The 19,880-nt window shown below is 40.1% G+C and overlaps 1 protein-coding gene across 2 annotated transcripts in view; it reads right to left on the bottom strand.

Moving 5' to 3' along the window:
- Positions 1-11,587: 11,587 nt before the first annotated feature.
- The window catches only part of diaph1 (diaphanous related formin 1), a 90,517-nt gene continuing 82,224 nt past the window's right edge, over positions 11,588-19,880 (bottom strand). For both annotated transcript variants that reach the window (XM_019263910.2, XM_027286694.1), the window contains one exon: positions 11,588-14,001. In XM_019263910.2, coding sequence (XP_019119455.2) covers positions 13,814-14,001 — 188 coding nt within the window. In that variant the 3' untranslated portion in view covers positions 11,588-13,813. The remainder of the gene's footprint in view (positions 14,002-19,880) is intronic.

Genomic DNA, 19,880 nt, shown 5'->3' with positions numbered 1-19,880 from the left:
TGCTGTAATGAAAATAAAACACAAATTTCAAAATTTTAGACTATGCAACTGTCATCTTTTCTAATGGTATCTCCTCATCTAACTTATGGCAATGAGCAAATACGCAAAGTTCCCAAAATGATGAACTACTTCATATTTTCCAGCAGAACCAAGCCCACCCGGAACAAGTCAAAGAGCACAGATAGAAAACAAGTACAGAAATGTCTCATGTGAAATAAGTATTGTTCTAATTTTGGCAGAAGATGTGTTCATGTAAGACCTCCTTGTTTACAGTATTAAGCTATTTTCTTTTAATGTGAATCAATCACCAGGAACCATGCACACCACCATTAATTCTTTGGAATGAATGACCTGCATAAAAGATCTCACAAACTAATCTCACTCTCAATTCTCCCTTAATTGTACATGGTCATGACAATGTAAGAAAGTTCATCTGTGCAGAGGTCAAAACTTTTCTATGCCCATATGCAGTTAAAGAAGGTTTGGGAGCAAGACATAAATGTGTAAGTATTTTTTGCCCTGTAACATCAAGCAATTTATATTAGCTCTTATGTTCATCATCATTAGAAAGTACACAATCAAGACTGACACCAAGTCTAAAATTTAGGAAAAACAGAATCAAGCAGTAATGAACCCAGGCAGAACACACACACACACAACTGGAAAGTTGCATATTTGTGAAACACTAGGGAATAACAAACTGGACCCACACTCATTTAAAATCAACAAGAGGGACCATGGGAATTGTTTAAGAGCTATATCTCATATTCTGACAGTGGTCTGAATGTCAGCAGTGTTGGTGGGATACAAGGGACTCCATTGCACACCATGACCTCTGGGACAGGTGTTAAACCCATCAGCAGGACACTCTAAGCTGGTAATGTATTCTTGGACCATGGGAAATACTCAAACACAAGATATACGAGAGGATTACATTTATTGTTACAACAAATTAAGTTGTAGAAGGAAAAATACAGACCTACAGCATACAATACTGCATTAAGACCATTCTAGCATCAGCATTGTAAGAAATCAAGAAAATCCATAAGAAGCCTTGTGACACAGCTGAAAAGGATAGAAAAACATGAGCCATGTTTGTTCTAGTTTTGTGCTTTTTGACGCAGTGCAGTCAGTGTGCACTATTAAACTTCCCAGTTCAATGCAGCATCTCATTTGGAAATCTGCATGAATCATGGCTAGTTTGTTTGCATGAATGTGTGTGTGTGTGTCTTTTAACAGCAGGCAGAGGAAGCAACAAATTAGAAAATACTGCAGGTTGTTCTGAGAAATGAGGAGACAAAACGAGGAGGGAAGAGAGAGGAAAAAAACAAGCTCCAGTGCCCTAATTTACTGCTCTCATGGCACATCACCCTCCCTCCCTGCATCTCTGTCTTTGTTCTCCTGCTTCCATCATCTATTCTGAATTTCTCTCAGTACACAATACTCGTTTAAGTGGTCAAAAGTGTGATTCTCCTATTCTTTTCTATTAATGTGCTTGCATTCATTTATTTGTCTTCCTTTTCATAACCCCTTTCTATAATAAGAAACACTCTGCCCTAGATAAAATGGAAGTCTGTCAGTCTCCCTTTATGAGCCTGCCTTTCCAGCCATCCAGCCATCCCTTCCCTTATCTCCACCTTCAGTGATCTCTCCGTATCTCCATCTGAGGAGGCAGTGGAGGTCCAGGGAGCGGTTTGTGTCATACGTCTCTCTGGGTCTATAAACCTCAAATATTCATGTGCCTGCTTTATGCCGCGCAACAACAGATGATGTCGGTCGGCAACAGACTCTCAGTTTCCATGGCAACCTCCACCATCCGTTTCCCCCCTCCCCTTCTCTTTCTGACTCAGTTGGGTGATACAGAGGGATGGTGGCGACGGTGATTACCTCCCTGGCAACATGTAGCAAAAGGGGGAAGACATGTTAGCATCACATAGAGTAGATCACTAGGAGGTGAGGGAATGAAGTGAAGAGGGAGAGATAAAAGAGAAAACTACAAATAATTGATGGTGGTTAGAGAGAAGCAGAAGACAAAGGGGAAGAAAAAGGTTTGAAACGTTAAAAGAAAAGACAAAAAAAAAATCTTCCTGCCCTCCCTGCCAGCTCTAGCATATTCTGGTCTCTTCCTCTGTGACGCTTCTTTGTCCATTCAGCCCAGCATCGGGACTTTAAGCTGCTTACTATAATGCAGCTACACAATGCCTCTTAATACTCCTCTTACCCCCCCACCCACCCTGCCTGTCTGAAAAATGGATTGTAATGCAGTGCAGTGCAGTGCCCCCTATCCTCATGTACTTATTCACGCTTGGTGCTTCTGGGATGTAGCTTTTCTGAACATGAAGTCACAAGGTTTAGCTTTCTTTTCTGCACTCCTATGACTCTGGAATAGACTCAAATGCAACACTTGACCCATCTGTCCTTTATGTTATCGGTATAGAGCGGTGACTCATACTGCACGGTCCAGCTGTAAATGTCCACCAACCTCAGTCTTTGTTTACAGGTCTGATTTTCTCTTCTCATCGCCTCTGCTGCAATCTCTATTTTGTGCCTGACTGAGTAACATGCACGGTTAACACCCTCTGTTTAAAATGCACTGCCTTTTCAGCTGCAGCTATAGTATGTTCACATCTGTGTTTCCTTTGTCTATGTAGGTCATCCTTATCTTTGCATTTGTCTTTGTTTTCGCTCTTCTCTTTACTCTGGTAATGTCACCTCAGCCTCCATTTTAGCGTAAAAACCATAAACATACAGCTAAAATGCATTGAGCTCAGCATGCTGTGAGAAAGAACAAGCCGTAGGGAAGAGATGGGGAGGATATGAAAGGGAGAGGAGGGGTACGCATAGAGGAGTGGAGTTAAAGAAGAAGAAAATAAAAAGGGGGAAAAGATGAGAGACGAGAAAGAGACATGAAAGAGGAAACAAAGTGAGTCGAGCAGAGAGAGTTGAGGAAGCAGACCAGACAGGCAGGGAGGGAAAAAAAAGACAAATCAAGAAAAGTGGGTATGGGTGCTGATTTTTGCTAGCAGGAGGTGAGTGTAACCATGGTTACCAGGCAAAGGAATGATGTCATTGCCTCTAATAGGTGCTTGGCATGATTGGGGTATTTTTGGGGGGTTGGCAGTCTGAGTCTATTCTTCACCCTCAGCAGTTTATTGTTGCACATCAGGAGAAAATGAGACTATCCTGTAAATGGGTTTGTGTATTTGGGAATTTTGAGGTTTTTAAATTATAAATAGCTTTTACAGATAATAAAAGATGTGCACTGGCATGGAACCAGACATTCCTATTGTGTGCCAACTTCATTATTACCTTACCCTAAATCTCTTTTCTGAATTGTCTCCACTTGTTTCTTACAGAAAATGTGATAAAGCCACAACATCTGCCCTAATATTAATAGGTCTGCACCTATGAATTATTGTTATTATCAATTTATTTTCTCAGCATTATTTAAATCTTAGTAAATAATAAAAAAATCATATGTTGTTTTTAATTTTCCAAAGTCAAAAAGTTTCATCACAAAACAGAAAAGCAGAAAAACCTCAAATGTGAGAGGCAGGAAACTGAAAATGTTTGACATTTTTAAAGGATAGATGACTGTCAATGAAGATTTATCTAGTATTGAAATTCTTGGTATAGTTTTATGTGGATTAATTTACTTATTTAGCACCGAAATCTACTAAAGATGTTTTCATGTCAATCACAAAGATCTACAGCAATTTCTACATAATAATCAGCAAGAGTCAAAGACTACCAATAACACAATTGATCAACATTAAAGTCATCTCCATCTTTAGAAATGTAACCAAAAGCATTTTGTGAGGTTTGAATGTCTGTCTCTGTTAGAATCTGCTTAACCTCTAAATGTCACTGTGGATGTAGACTTGTTATCTTCACCCCATATCCACCCTCCTGAAATGGGGTTATAAATTATATAGGACACATGCATGCACACAAACGCAGACATGATTGCACGCACAACCTCATACACACACATATAGACCACACCCAGAAATGTACTACCCCCAGAGGAAATCACACTGCTGCAGGCTCAGCTCATGTAGGTCAGCTGACTGACAACTGTCGTACCTCCACCAATGTGTATGGACAGATAGAGAGCAGGAGGGAGGGGCAGACATACACATTCTTAAAAGCACGCTTAAGAAAAACAAGCTCTCTCTATCTGTCCACAAGGACACGAAAATATAACCACTGACAAAGTGCAAAATGTACAAAAACAACGTAAACATACAGAATGATCTCATCATCATCCCCATCAAAACCTAGACCCGTGATTTTAGCCTGACTAATCAAGACAGACACAACAGCCTCGAGAGGTCCACGTGGATACTAGCATCACTTCAGGTTCTTCACATCCGTGTTATCAATCACCATCTACAGGACCACTACACCCCACCTCCACCTCATGCTGAAGTCCAGACTGTACTGATGAGATAAGATATTTTTTAAATCAAAAATCTAAGATTAAAAAAAGCATAAATCAGTATTATCTAAACCCTGAGAGAATATGTGGTTTTCCCAACACAACAAAGCCTCTAAGGAACCGTGATGAAGCCCATGAACAGGGCAGCATTATGAACAGTACTTATTTCATCAGTGTGTGTACAGACAGAATCATTACTGTATTTTAAAAGCAACAGACATTCAGTATCAACCACAAAACATCTGTTGTTCCAACTAGTTAGCATAACAGATTTTTTTTTGTTCTATTTCAGTAACTGGTTTCTAAATACATCCTGATAAAAAGCTTTAATGAAGCTGCACTGACAGACAGTTGGTAATATTAATGGAGACAGATTGACTCGACTGCATGTCTTGGGTCCTGCACTCTTAAATTCACATGCTATGTTCTGACACACAAACACACCCGTCATCCGTCAGCTGGGGTAACATAAACACATTGTCAAAACCATCAACAACATTAGGAGCCATGGCATGGCTACAGGATGTCAACTTGTCACCATAAGCTATGCGTGATGTGAAAGGTTTGTGTCCATGCTGCCTGTACTGCTACTGATAGACACCTCTGCAAGAGCATTTGCCAATTTCTGCAACAAACAAGCTCCTCATGCCTCTTTTGTATTGTTTACTACACATGTGAGGACTCTCTGAGCATTCCTATTTGTGGTCATGTGAAAGAGAAAAGAGGGGGTGGGGGGTAAAGAGAGAGAGTAAGAATAAGAGTCCTGTGGTTATGCATGTGGCTGTGTGACCCCTGATGCTTATTGATATTCTGTTGGCAACAGCCTTCAGCACAGCCTGCAGAGCAGACAGACCCTCTACTCTTATATTTAGGGGGGGAAATCTATCCCAAGAAAAGGGAAGTGGTTTAGGGCTTGTGGGATTTATAGTGAATTTGTGCAGAGGAATATCAGCAAGCTTTAAATATTTTAGAGGGAATTGCTGTGAGAAAATGGACATAAATAATTCTGTTGGTACATAAATGCGTGTTGCATTTGTTAGTTTCATCATCTCGGTTGAGTGCAGAAGAAAATGCTTATAAGCTTCTTTGCAACTGTTAGAAAATGATGACAAGAGAAACAGGGCTAGGGATGATGAGTCAAACAGGGGGAGGAAAGGTGACGAGAGAGGCAGAAAATGAGAACAGGCCAAAATTCTTCAGCCTCTCCTGGCAATACATGAACTGCTGTAAATCTTGTCAACATTTACTCAGAAAGCCACACACAGGCCTGTTTCATATAACACACAATTCTCTTTACAAAATATCCCATCTGCTCTTTAATAGGATTTAATGCTTAAGTTGCCTCCATGTTGGATGTCTTCTGATCTGACGCACACTGCAACATAGACAAAGTCCTTTTCATAAAATGGTGCCCGTCACATTGCTGTGCTGATGTGCAGGACACATCATATTGATTTAGTACAAAACATGCTTCACTTCCAGACGAACAAACAAATGAGGCACAAACACAGAAAAATCAGTTGGCAGGCAGATACAGGATGGAGAGATAATCAGAAATAAAGAGATGAGAGAAGGAGAAAAACAAGTCCAAACTAAATGTTTAAGCAGTAAGGAATGCATGGACATATAAGGAGAAACAGATCAAATCGTATATAGACGCAACTGGACAGATAGGAATGTATACGGAGACAGAGAAACAGACAGACTGACAGATTTCTGCATGAGACAGGCAGACAGTGTTTTTCTCTCTGCACCCTGCTGCTTCAGGGTGATACAGGGCAGCGCTGTAATGATGGAGATGTCACTCAGCGGTGTGATGGCACAGCCAATCGGTTGACACTCACTGGCCCATGTTAATTGTCTGCTAATTGTGTGTCACATGTAGAATGTTATACAAGCAGCCGAGTAATTTGATCAAGGGGATATCATCAAGATATGATGACCAATGCAGGAAGACTGAATTAAGCAGACAGAGACACATTTGCACACTGACATGCAGACATGTGATGTTACTCAGTTGCTCACTTTCATGCAAATGAGCACATATTCAGCATAATACACAGTACCCTCTTTTTTATATTCCTCAGCAGTCACTCAAACCCTGTTTCTATGCAGTTTGAATGTAACAGTAGTGTGTACTTCTTTCCTGAAACAGCAGGAAAGTTGAGAAATGGCCAATCTAAACAAATGAAGTTAGGCTTTAATCCACAGTTCTCAGAAATGAAGACTGGGAGAAAGAGAGAGAAGCAGTGGAGTGTACAGCCAAGTTAAAGACAAATGAAACAAATTTATTTCAGAGCCCTGGCAATGTGGAAGCCAGTAGCAGCCAGAGAAATGCACGCACACACACACACATGCAAAACAAAACGTCTGGGTCGGAGCAAAAGAAAAGAGAGAGTCTGACGTAGAAGGGATGAGAAAACTGAGAGAGAAGGAAAATATAAAAGATATGTTGTGTGCATGTAGATCCATTGTTATCTTCTCTCCACAGCTGAGGTCACATCTCCTCTTCCATATCTAACACTCCCTCCCTGTCTCCTCCAGGAGGCGGAGGGGTGGCAGATATGCTCCGAGGTTCACTTTGCTACCTGGAGACCGACAGCCTCTCTCGGCCAACCAATCAGAGGCTGTGAAAAACAGACTCCTGCCCTTCCATTGGTCCCCCACTCCCGGGAACTCATTCCACTATCAATGGCCGTGTCATTGTGTCGTCTGGCAGTGCTGAAGCCAATTATACTGCCCCTTTTCTTTGTTCAGACCTTTTTTTTTTTTTCTCCAGCAGACCCCCTTCACGCATATAAGGGCATAGACACACACACACACACACACACACACATACAAATCTCCCTTGACTCCCCAGAATGTCACAGCAAGAGACTGAGGGAGTCTGGGAATCAGAGGACCTGAAACTCATAGTAATGAGGCATCATTATAGATCACAATCAAATTTATATCCTTGATCTGACCTTAACCACAATAAAAACAAAACACACATACACACATACACACACATAACTGTTCAGCTGAACTAAAACATAGATTTTTAACTCCTCCTCTAAATGTAACGTTTAGTATAATTCTTCTACATGTAGCCCAGGAGATATCTGTGCAACCATACTGATTTGTGAAACATTTGGCAAGAAACATGCTAAGTTCTTATAGTGCAATGAAAAGTACATGATGGAAACATCATGAGGTCAATGGAAGATGTGAAGGAGAACGGCTACCTAAATGGCAGATGTTATTGATGTGGGTCTGCCAAGGAATTGTGATACTGGATTATGTCCTGTCCTTTCTTTTCTTAAAGGAAAGCACAGTGTACCTTACGTTAAAAGAGATAAGACAGGAAGCAGGACCAGCATTTAGATAATTCAACCAGCTTCCATCATGGCTGCCACTTAGATCCTCCAGGGTCATTTCACTCAGTTAGGAAGCTTTCTAAATAAAAAAAGACTATTCAACCTCAGTGTCCCTATACTAAATACTAATGTCAGCATGTTAACATGGTCACGATAGCAATTCTAACACACTGATGCCCAGCACATATAATGTTTACTGTCATACTTTAGCAATTATGGTCTTTAATAGATATTTAGTTTAGTTTTTACACACTCAGGTCTACTCTCCTGTGCTACAAAACCTCAAACTGAAGTTTGCGGTCTGTCTTCTTACAGTTGCCTGTGGCTAGTATGACCAGGGTATGCTCACATGTTGACACAGTCACACGTGGTGTGTAAACAGTCTCAAGCATGCATGTAACATAATATAAAACGCACATTCAGACACACCCATATAGAAATGCACACCTATATGCTGCATCTACACAAGGATACAAATGTTCCAAACAAAACTATGCAAAGAGGATGCATACGCTGCAGGCGTGAATCCAGAACAGACACACACAAACACATAGCTGCCCCCACAGTGCTGTTGGTGTGAACAAAGTACACAGCTTTTAAATCCAGAGACCTCTTTTGTTTGTCAGCTAATCACTTCATCACAGCCAGCATTCCCTCCCATCTAACTCTCCATTTCAGTCCCCCAACCTCTTTCATCTGCTCTACTATATGTTCATTTCATTCATTCTCAAACATCCCCACTGTTTTAATTGATACTCTCACTTTCTCCCTCCCTCTGCTCAAAAACTCTTGTAGTTACTCAAGCTCTCTTCTCTGGAATTAAGGAGACCTCTTTAAGACACTGTTTTCTTTTTCTGTGTAAATCATCTGTTTGTTGAAGGGCTGCTTTTAAAAGCCTCATCTTCCTCCCTCCTAATCTGGCATTTCCTTCAGTCACACACAATTGCTTTCATTTAAAAGCAAAGGAACTCACAGTGGACATAAATTCAAAAGGTTTGCATTTGTCTCCTGACATAATTTAAGTTCCTCTTCAACACAGAGTGAAGAAAAATGATAAATGACTCTAAACTACAAACAATTACACCAAGAGGTTCAATTCATTCCTACATTTATTTAATAGTGGCTAAAAATAAAGCGCTATGCTGCAAATTAAGTGAGTACCCCTTTAAAAGAAAGCAACTGTGCAGTTGAGAATGAAAAGACTAAAATGAAATTACTGCTTAAAGAGTCATTGTATTCTCTTTACTGGTGTCATCATCGCCTACAGCCTCTATTTTCTATAGTTTATATATACATTTCATAATAAATCATAAACAAACCTTATCTTATGTCTTATCTTAAAATGTCAAGGGCTGTGTTGTACTCACTTTAGAAAAAAAACAGTACTAGCCCATCAAACATGTCAAAAGCGTTAACTTAAAACATAATTCAACCTTTTAAGGTTAAAAGAAATATATGTGACTTTGAGACGTGTCATGCTCCTTAGTCTGCCCTGATGTTAACGATTAAGGGGTACAACTTAATTTTAAGACCATTTAAAGGTATATTTCTATTTTGTTAAAGCAGACGTTTTAAATCATGAAAAAAAGGGTGTGTGAATATATCAAAATATGTCTTAGCATGATGTAAAATGTAATTTAAAAGTTTCTTCTGTAAGGATTTATTGAATTTTTGGTATAGTACTAACTTTTGTGCAGTTGCAATATGAAACAGAAAGACAAACATTCTCCAATCCACAACACGAGTAACAAGGACACCCTCAGTGCAGTTCTACCACAGAGAGAGACACAAATCACTTCAGCCACCCTTGTGTATACCATAAGGAACACACATGCACACAAATACCAGTAAAAAAGCAAAGAGTTACTGGCCCTGTTATCGTTAGATGTTGATTAGGACCAGATGCTGGAGAATAGCTGCCTATTTCTATCTATCTTCAAAGAGACAGGAAGAGTGGCAAAGACACACACATGGATACAAAGAAATGATGCACAGACATTTTGATTCACCATTTTCTTTAGCGTTGAATCAAAGTCATAACTGCCCCCATGGCCTACATGTGTGTAGGCAACAGTGATCGTAAATGATGAAAGGAAGTCAGGGGTAAATTAACAGGCAAGTTAATGAGGTGAAAGTCGGCACTCTCAGCTCAGGTTCACTAAAGGGCAGAGGCCTTCGTTTGCAGTGCACAGGAGAGCTGCTGGGAAATGGATTCCTTATTCTCCAGGTTTTTGACATGAAATGACTTCCAAAAACAGAACTCATTATTTTCTCAAACTCTCTGTGACATCAGAGATGAGATAACACTAAATGCTCCATTTAACATGAGGAGGAAGCACAACTCTTGTACAGAAAGTATGCTTGAATGTTTTGACACCTGATTTAAATTATTGCTAGAATAGAAATAAAAAGGTGGGTTATTGTTGAAATTAGAAAATGCTCCCATTTATTATTTTGTTACTACACAAAGAGCAGTAAATCAGGCAAAGGGAAATTGAAATAGATAGATGCTCCATTCAGCTTCTCCTGGAGAGTGAACAGCTTTCTTGACTTTTAACTGTAGCTGAAGTTTATTATCTTCAATAATATCGACTGACCTCTACACAGATCAATAGCGTAAAAATGAGTTCATTTTTCAGGTGGATTTGACTTAGCAGTACCACCAGAGAGGAAAGGAACATAATTGATGCGTTTCTCTTTCCGTTTTAAATAAAAAGCAGATGCAAAGGTTTCAGTCTGGACAAGCTGCAACAGGAGCGAAAATATCCTGCCAGGAACTGTGAAAGATTTAGGAGATGTGGAAGGAATCGACCCTAACAGAACAAAGCTGCAACCACGGGAACTTCACCAGCTATTTTCTGCAACTGGTATGACACAGCTTGGCATTCCCAGAACAGACCAGTGGTGGGTAAGATGACAACTACAGGGAGGAGATGAACAGAAGTCATGACAGTTTATGTTAGGAAACATTTTTTGGGACAATTCTGCTGTCCAGGGGAGGAGATGGAGATAGAAGCTGATCGTCTTTGTGATTGTCTGATGGAAGACAGTTGTGCTCTAATGTCATAAAATCCAAAGTGTGTAAACAGCTCTAAAGAAATCTCTGTCCTCAGTTACCGGTTTTATTTTTTAGGCTAACTGAAGATTAGTTTGAGGAAACAAGCATCAGCCTAAGGAATAAACCCCCCAAAAGGCCATATGTTTATGCCAGTTTAGATGTTAGTGATTGAATTTGAATAGATACTAGAGCAAACAAGGAGAAGGTCATAGAGTATCAGTTGGAACAGAAATAGAAAGGGGACACAAATGATGAAAAAAAAAACATTGAATGGCATCAACTGTTTTTTTCTCTCTCTCTCTCTCTCTCTCTCTCATACAGACACACAAGCACTGTTTAATGTGAGGGATCATGTTGAACACTGGCAATCAATGTTGGAAAATGTCTCTGGAAACCCTGGAGCCATGGAAAAATCCTGGAATTTATCTAAAAAAAACTATTTTGAATGTTTATACATTCTTGTGTCGCTTGGCAATAAAATTACAGTTTCACAAAGTGCAGAAACTATCTGCTATTTTACTGCATGATATGTTTACATGAGGGAGGGGGGGATGAGAAGTATGGAGAAATGTGCTTCTCAAGGAATTGGCAAAACTACAGGAATGCAACTTAGTTGGAAATCTCATCACATTTATACATCAATAGATGACATGTAAGATATATACTGTCAGCGTGTTTTTAAAAAAGTATCTAAAAATAAAAGAATGACACAGTCACACCATTAAATTTCTTAAGACATTTTAATAGTTCTGTGTAGCAGACAGAATGACTGTGCATTATTCTGTATACATAGAGCAATCTCTGGAAAAAAAATCGTGTCTCTGTTCAAATACATTAAAATAATCAACCGTAAAAATTCACATAGAAAACAACTTAAAAAACAATAATAATCAAGGAACAAAAGGAATGAATCAAATTAGAAAAGAAATATTCCAGTGATGTTCTGATGTCCTCTTTATTTTCTAAAAATCTTTCTCTCCTCTATGTTGAACAGCCTTTTCAGCATCTGGTACACACCTGGCACTGTCCACCTGAAGAGATGGACAGGATATCCCGAACATAAAACTCTGTCGGATATATTTTGTGCTGGAGAGCAGGCGGTGCAGTCTTCACACCTAGTTATTCTCAGTGTTAGTGGATTACAATGAAGCAACGGCACTCAATCAGAACAAGGATTTCTACACCTACTGTACCTCATTGCTCTTTATGTTAAGTGCCAGCTCCTCTCTAAAGACAATAACATTTTATAGAAGAGATCATATAAATGCTGGTGTTGTTGAGGAAAGAAAAATATTTCTTTGATTATTGATATGCTGTTTGGAGCTGTAAAGATTTTTCTCAGTCACCAGCAATATGAACCACTGATCTTGAATCAGCAGGCTAATAAAGACAGCTGAATCCAGTAGCTTTTACATCCTGAGGCTGGCTACAGTATTGTTTGCATAGGAATAAATATTGCATGGAGCAGCTGACATCACCTTGCAGGATTCCTGTCAGATATTACACCACAACATCATGGCAACATGTATGCTGATGGCTACTGAATACAAATAAGAGCAAAGCCAGACATTCAGCAACTACTGTTGCAGTTCAGTGGGAGGGAAAGTGGGTGAGCAACACACACACACACACACACACACAAGCACACACACTTGTCTCAGCAGTTTTTTGGGCAGTTTTCCAGTGTGCTTTTCCTCAGCAGAAAGACCACAATGCTGTTTATGAAACCTAGCATTTATGACAGCATGGTCGGTACCGTACAGTAATTACAGATGGCAACACACACGCACGCACTCAAACCTACATGCACACACATACACACACACAGGAAGTCGAAAGTGCACACATAACTAAATATAGGCGGCTTACTTCACACACTCAAGATATTCTCATACACATAAACACACAGGCATGTAAACTGCTCAGACTAGGTTTTGTATGGAAACACCCTTTTTAAACAGCAAAGTGTTTTTTTTGGTTTGTCGGTGGAGGAACTTTCTCCTCCAAACTAACTACCTCCCTCATGGATTTATGGGAATGTTCATGTTCATGGATGTAAGCAGGTTTTCTTCATGTAACTGTGGGCACATGTGGTAACATAGCTCAGAAAGGTTTATGTAAATCATCCCCAAATTTTATGTGAAATCTTACTAATGCATGCACACCAGTGAACTAAATCCCTTCTCAGTAAAAACAAAAAAACAAATTAAACACACACTGAAACATACACCCAGGTGATGACTGTTGTTAGACTGGTCCACACACCAGCCCAGTGCAATCTGTGACTGGACAAACTCTGGGAGTGAAATGACAAGACTGAATTTCTATTGGTTGGCACTTTTTTCAATAATACAGCAAATGATTAACATTTACAAACAGTAACATACAGTATATCAGACAATTACAAAGCAATATGTTTCATAGGTAATAAAAAAAAAGAATGTGAAAAAGCGCAAAGTGGTCTTGGCCTGGAACATCCAGAGAAAACTCTATGAAGCACCTGCAGGATGTGTCAACTTCCCAGTCTAAATTTGGGATTTGGAAATAACCGCGAAAAAACTGTGGATCCCTCCTGAGTAAGTCTTTGGAATCGCTCAAGATGTCCTTTGATAAATGACAGGTGAAAATAAAGTGATGTCAAAATATAGAGAAACAGACAAGAATACATGAACAGATATGTGCACATGCTGAAGAAAGATATTTTAATTTTACGACAATGGCAAAGATCCAAAGGTTGATGAGGGGGTCCAGGGGTTGTTACTAAGGTGAGAGCACTGCCCTCATCCTCTGCGTCTCCCTGTCCTCCCAGAAGACACCGAAAAGATGGTTCTGTTAAGACAAAGGTTGGAAAAAACAGGCCTTTTCTTTGAGTATGCTAAACTCAGATGGATATTGGCCCCTGGAATGGCTACGAAATACATCCGTGTTTGGATATTACGGACTAAAATTGCCTGCCTAATTGGACCGAGAGGAAGCAGCGTCCAGTAACTCCTCTAATGACTCCGCTCCTTCTACTTTAGGCTCCTCCTTTTCATCCGTCTTTTTCTTCCTAGTGGGCACTTTGCTGGACGAAGGCGTGTCCTCCTGCATCAGCTCTTTGGCCAAGATGTTGGTCACTGCATGACCAGCTCGTCGGTGGTTGGCTGAAAAGAGAAAGAAGCATATGCTTTAACCACTTGACATACAAATGAAGAGATAAATTAGATTTCATGTTTAGATCACAATCAGTTCATGCAGATATGTCCATGCATGCCTTGAAGTGACAAAAAAAAGAAAGACATAAAAGAAACAACACCACATCAGCAGCCAGATACATAACAGATTATTAGAAACAACCAGCTCAACAAGTTATCACACTGACTACTGGGCTGAACACACAGTCACAAGTGTGTGTCTCTCCAAGAACATCACAGGCTTGTGTCTTAAATGATCAAACACAAGCCGAATGCTCCATTTTCTTCCCAACATACACACACATGCATTACCATGACACACTTAATGGTGTGGCTGTGTACGTGTGTGGATTAGTGTGACATCTGGAGCAACTCACTGCTAATGTAAGATTAGACTCAACATGATCCTAAAGAAGTGGAAAAAATAAGAGACATTTAGAGGAATAAGAAGTGGGACTGATGAAATGAAGGAATGGGGATGGTGGATGTATAAAAAAGAGGAGGGAAGGAAGGGGTGAGATGCCATGAAGAGTCTGATGATACATGTTTTGAGAAGATTAAAAAGGCAGGGAGGAATGAAAATAAGAGAAACATGGATGGAGAGAGTAAGAGGAGGAATGTGAGGAATGACAGAAGCGAGTAGTAAAATACACCTCAGACAAACAGTGGATGCAGTGAGGAAAAGATAAGGGACGGACAGAGAAACAGAACGAGTTTGACAGATTGTGCCCTGAGGATCTTGTTGTTTTTATTCTTCTACCTGCTTACCCTGTTATTTCCTCTCCTCCTCCTCTCCTGCTGCTCACACACACACACACACACACACACACACTCACAGCGGCAGCAGCCTTCCTTTATCTCTCTTTCCGTCCTCTATATGCTTTAACACTCTTCATTCTGCTGCGTGGGAGGACAGCTGTGCAGCAGCGGCCATTTTGAATTATATAGGTCAGTGGGAGATTGTGTTTGTGTGTTTGCTGTTATTTTATGCCTGGTGTCTGTTCACGACTCTTCACTCCTCAAGCAAAAGAGGCTACGAATATAAAGGTTAACATCAGTACAGGACACATTTGTTATTATGAACACACACACACTGAAGCAATGTGTTCCTGTGCTACTGGTGGGAAGAAAAAACTAAGATCGCCATGAAACAAACCATTAGAAATACACATGCAAATGAACCATGGTAACAAACAAACCAAGAGTTGACACATGGTTCTGATGGAGCAAAACAAAAAACACACACACACACACACAAACAGAAGTTACCGAACAGGTCTCCAGAACTAGCTGTGACAAAGACACAATTGAGTCTGGGGAAAAAGAGAAGAAGGAAGATTTGGAGATTTCAACGTCATGTTCACAGTTGAGTTGTCTTCTTTATAGGTGAGCCTAGGTGATAGGTGATAGACACAGATCACTCTTAATGTTGAAAACAAATACATTTATAATTTTCCTACTCTACTCTCAAACCCGTCCTCCATATCTATTTCTGTCTCTTTCCAAACCTCTCCCTCACTCATAAACTTACTAATTAGATATTATGCAAATGACCTAGAAACCGAGAGAAAGAGTGTACGTCAGTGTGGGTGTTCGTGTATGTGTACTGCGACGAGCTTGTCCTAAAAAAAAAAAAATCCAACCCGCAGAGAAAAGCTCTTCAAAGGCTGTCAGCCAGGCTCCTCTCGTCTCTCATCCTCCTCCACTCCCTCTTGAGAGAGAAGACAGTGAGGAGGAAGAGAGAGGGGGATAAAAGTCAGGATCAGAAGCTTGTTGAATTGGAAGCAGCATGGGAAAAACATGAATATAGACAGAAACCTGCAGATTTAAGTAATGAGAGGAACTCAGAGAAGTTGTGCAAATTTTCTTGATATTTAAATACAAACAGCCTCAAGAGGAAATACATTCAACTTGATCCAGGTTTACAAGACCATATGAAGTCAGTTTCGATTATCACATTGCATAATGTCACACCAAAAACAAAAAAATGGTTCAAAGGATGGATAGGACTATTCTGTATATTTGTTATTGTCAACAAATCCAAAACCAAAGCCAACATTTGTGTTAGTCCATCTCTCAAAAGTTTCTTGAAAACAAATAAGAAAACTGTAGAATATGACCAGACTTTGTGGTACATCAAGGTTAACTAACTGAAAAAACAGGACGACCTTGCTGCTAGTAGCCTTCAACAATAAAAAAATAATATTGTCCTTTTCTGTGACTTCTTATCGATTTTACACATGGAGTTCAGTTTTAACAGTTGTTAAATGTCTTATGAGAGTCTGGAAGGAGCTGTCTAAAGCTTGAGAAAACAACCCCGATGATGAAATGTAGGCAATGTATTTTTGAAACCTGACCCACACTTGGGACTAAAAGTCAGGATATCTCAGCTTCTGTTCTTTCGATTTTGACCACTCTTTTACTCTTTGAATCTATCTCTTGCAAGCCTTCTAACCTTGTATACGTAAAAAGAATAGCTGGAACAGCCCTTTAACACGTGGCACTACAAACATGGGAAATGCTCAGCATGTGTGTCCAGAAACTCGCTATGATGTTGACTAAATGATCCATGCACCTTGGCATGAAGCCTGGTGTGTGCAGCAGTAGGAAATGAGAAGTCGGGACTCACAACAAAGACTGTTTTTAGGTGTGTTTACTGGTGGGAGTTAGACTGAATGAGTGTGTTTACACACTGAGGGGCAATCGGTGGCACAAAGAGTGTAGTGAAAAGATCATCTGTAACACATTACACTCCGGGAGACTCAATAATGACTGCCTGTTGAGGGAAAGAACGCTTTGTTGTACAGTATGTGTGTGTGCTGCCCTTATGAAGGGAAAATACAGCAACAGGGAGAAGAATGAGGAGCAAATTGGCAGATATGCAAGTGTAGGGCAGCTTGAGATGAGAAGGTAACAAGAAGTAGCTGAGGTTAAGGTGTACAGAGGGACCTACTTCTTCTCTTATCACAGATTATGCCTCCTCTACACAAACCTGAATTCTGCATGTTGTGGTGACAGTGGTTGATAAGGAAGCAGCCATCTTTATGTTCTTAGTTCATCGTCTTTATAGCAGCTGCAGCAAAGCCACGTTCACGTGACAGCATGGCTACAGTGCCACGACTAGCATGATGGTGTGTTTGCAGATGTAGGTTGGACCTCCGTCAGTGTCTCCATCTTAGCAGGGACTTATATCACCCTCCTCAGGCCAGACTGTGTAACACACTGCTTCTCTGCATTGGAGCACTGTGGGAAACAGTGACGTCATCTAGCACCACTACTGGCTTGTGTCTGTGGGTTAGTATTGATGTGCAATACACATTTTTGGACACTGGATGCACTCAACTGGTGCATGTGTGGGGCTTGCTGGCCTGCATTGTCCTAGTGGGTGTTAAGTATGCATGTGACATCACCACTGCATTAGTAATGGCTTGATTAATGAGTTCCCTCCTATTGGTCTGAATTATCTCTCCAGTGTGTCTGTCTGTCTGTCTTTGTGTGTGAACATCTGTGAAAGCACAGATCTTGGTAGGGGTCTTTTTTCTGTTTTTTGTTGGAGTGGACCGTCTGCAGAGCCAGCGTGTGCCTATTGTTGCTATCCCTATTATCTCCGTCTCTCTGTTGTGATTGGTGCTTTGTCAACTAGTTGCTACTGCTATTGGCTGCTCAGGAAAGGGTCATGACCCAGCAGATGGGTCTATAGTGAGTGTTTGGATGCGTCATTCCTCTACACACGAATGCCTCAAATTGCTTTAAACACGTACACACACAAATTAGCCCAATGAAGCCAAGCTGACTGAGACGGACTGCGAGTCTGCACACACACAAAAGGACATTGACAGACCCTGACTTACTATCTAAAGCAGAGAGCCAGAGTGTGATAGTGTTTGAAGAACGCAAGGCTTTCTGTTCTCTGGAACGTGGTGTCTGTGTTTGGGTGCATGTATTGGTATGCAAACATCTATGCGTGTCTTTGAATTGGTATGCAAGCATCTGGTGTCTGTGCTTTGTCTGTATGTGTTTAAGGGGGGTAGACAGGCGGAGGGTAGACAGCTGTAGCTGCTCATTCTAAACAACCAGCACAAACACACACAGTGAGCTGAGGTACAGGTCAAAGGTGAGGGGGTATATAGCCACCGCAGCCTCGTGGCTTTCCATTCAGTCACACTGCTGTGACACAATGAGTATGACAACACAGTCAATAGGCTCTCACTAGTCCTTTAGTAGTCAATTGGTGACGTCTGCAGTCACCACATCTGCCCAGGGAGAAAAGAAAGAAGAAGGGAAAGGAGGGACACACTTCACGTGATGCATCACTAGCTCCAAAACAAAAAAGATAATAAAATAATATGAGACAGTGCTATTTTATATAGTATATGGAAGATATATTGAAAGGATCCACACTCAAAACATCCTATCACCATGATTTTAAAACCACAGAACTCATCTATAATATCTGAAAGTTATTACAAGTGTAGCTTTTGAAGTGTTCATAAGTTCTTAGCAAAGACTGAGTGCTGTTAACATGTAATGTAAATAAGGTGGTCAATTACAAAATGAAGAAAACCAACCCACCACTGTGCTGATTTCATTTGGGACATGCTGATTGTTATCATACATGCTTGATCATTTCTTCAAAGATATTTTAGTGTGAGCAACTGACTTTGGGACATTACGTATGGTGGTACAGATGGTAATGTGAGATGCCCTCTGATGAAACAACGTCTGGGCTTCGACCTTTATATATTAGTTGATTTGATTAGATGTTACATGCTGCAGTAGCTTAATGCATAAATTAGCATTCTATTTAAACTATCTCTCTGAACCTTTAAGGAAAAAGTAACACAATTTAACCTGAAGTAATCCAAAAATATGTTTTGTAACTGTATGAGTTACATAGCACACAACAGCAACTAAGTGTCTGAAGACATTTCCTTAGAATGGCAACTGAAAAAAGTTTGACAGCTCAGTCAAGTCAGCCATCAAAGCTTAGCTCTGCATCACTGTATCACTAACTTCATTAGGAAGTTATGTGCAACATACGATTCTTCTACCAGGTCAAAGATATGGCAGAAAGTCTGGGTGATAACACTGTGCACTGAATTGTTTGTGTTGATTTGTCCTGTAAACGTGACATCCATTGCACGTCTGTCCGTCCTGGAAGAGGGATCCCTCCTCTGTGGCTCTTCCTGAGGTTTCTTCCACATTTTTTCCCTGTTAAAAGGGTTTTTTGTGTTTTTCCTCACTCAAACCGAGGGTCTAAGGACAGAGGATGTCACTCCCTGTACAGATTGTAAAGCCCTCTGAGGCAAATGTACTTTGTGACTTTGGGCTATACAAATAAAATTGATTTTGATTTAAATTATGCAACACAACCTGTTTGAAATGGGTTCATGCATATTTTTTACATTTCTGAGAATAAGTTATTTGTTGCCACTTGAGTTGTGTCAGATGACTGACAGTGAAATATAACTCATTGTGTATTACATATGGACAAACTGTACAGTACAAGGTTCACAGGTGTTTTCACTCACATAAGGGTAAGTAGATACTTTTCCAAATTTGGAGAAACTTTATTAAATTTAACATGTCTTATGTGAAAAGAAGCATCTTGACACTAACATTATTCCTGATTATTACCTTAAAGAGAGATGTTTTTTAGCTATAATTTATCTTATTCTAGCTATATCTTTTTGTGTATAAAAGGTGACTATACTGGGATATCAGGTGGCTGAAACTTTTGTTTTAATGTATGGCTTCATTATGATTTTGTCTACATTGTATTCCCTTGCTACGAGAAACCATGACTCTCGCTCCACTCCATTTACTTAGCGATCGTTATAAGGGATGAA

This window comes from Larimichthys crocea, chromosome I (assembly GCF_000972845.2).
Source record: "Larimichthys crocea isolate SSNF chromosome I, L_crocea_2.0, whole genome shotgun sequence".
NCBI lineage: Eukaryota > Metazoa > Chordata > Actinopteri > Sciaenidae > Larimichthys > Larimichthys crocea.
Note: the sequence above shows the minus strand (reverse complement) of the source record. Positions and strands in the feature narration are given on the sequence as shown.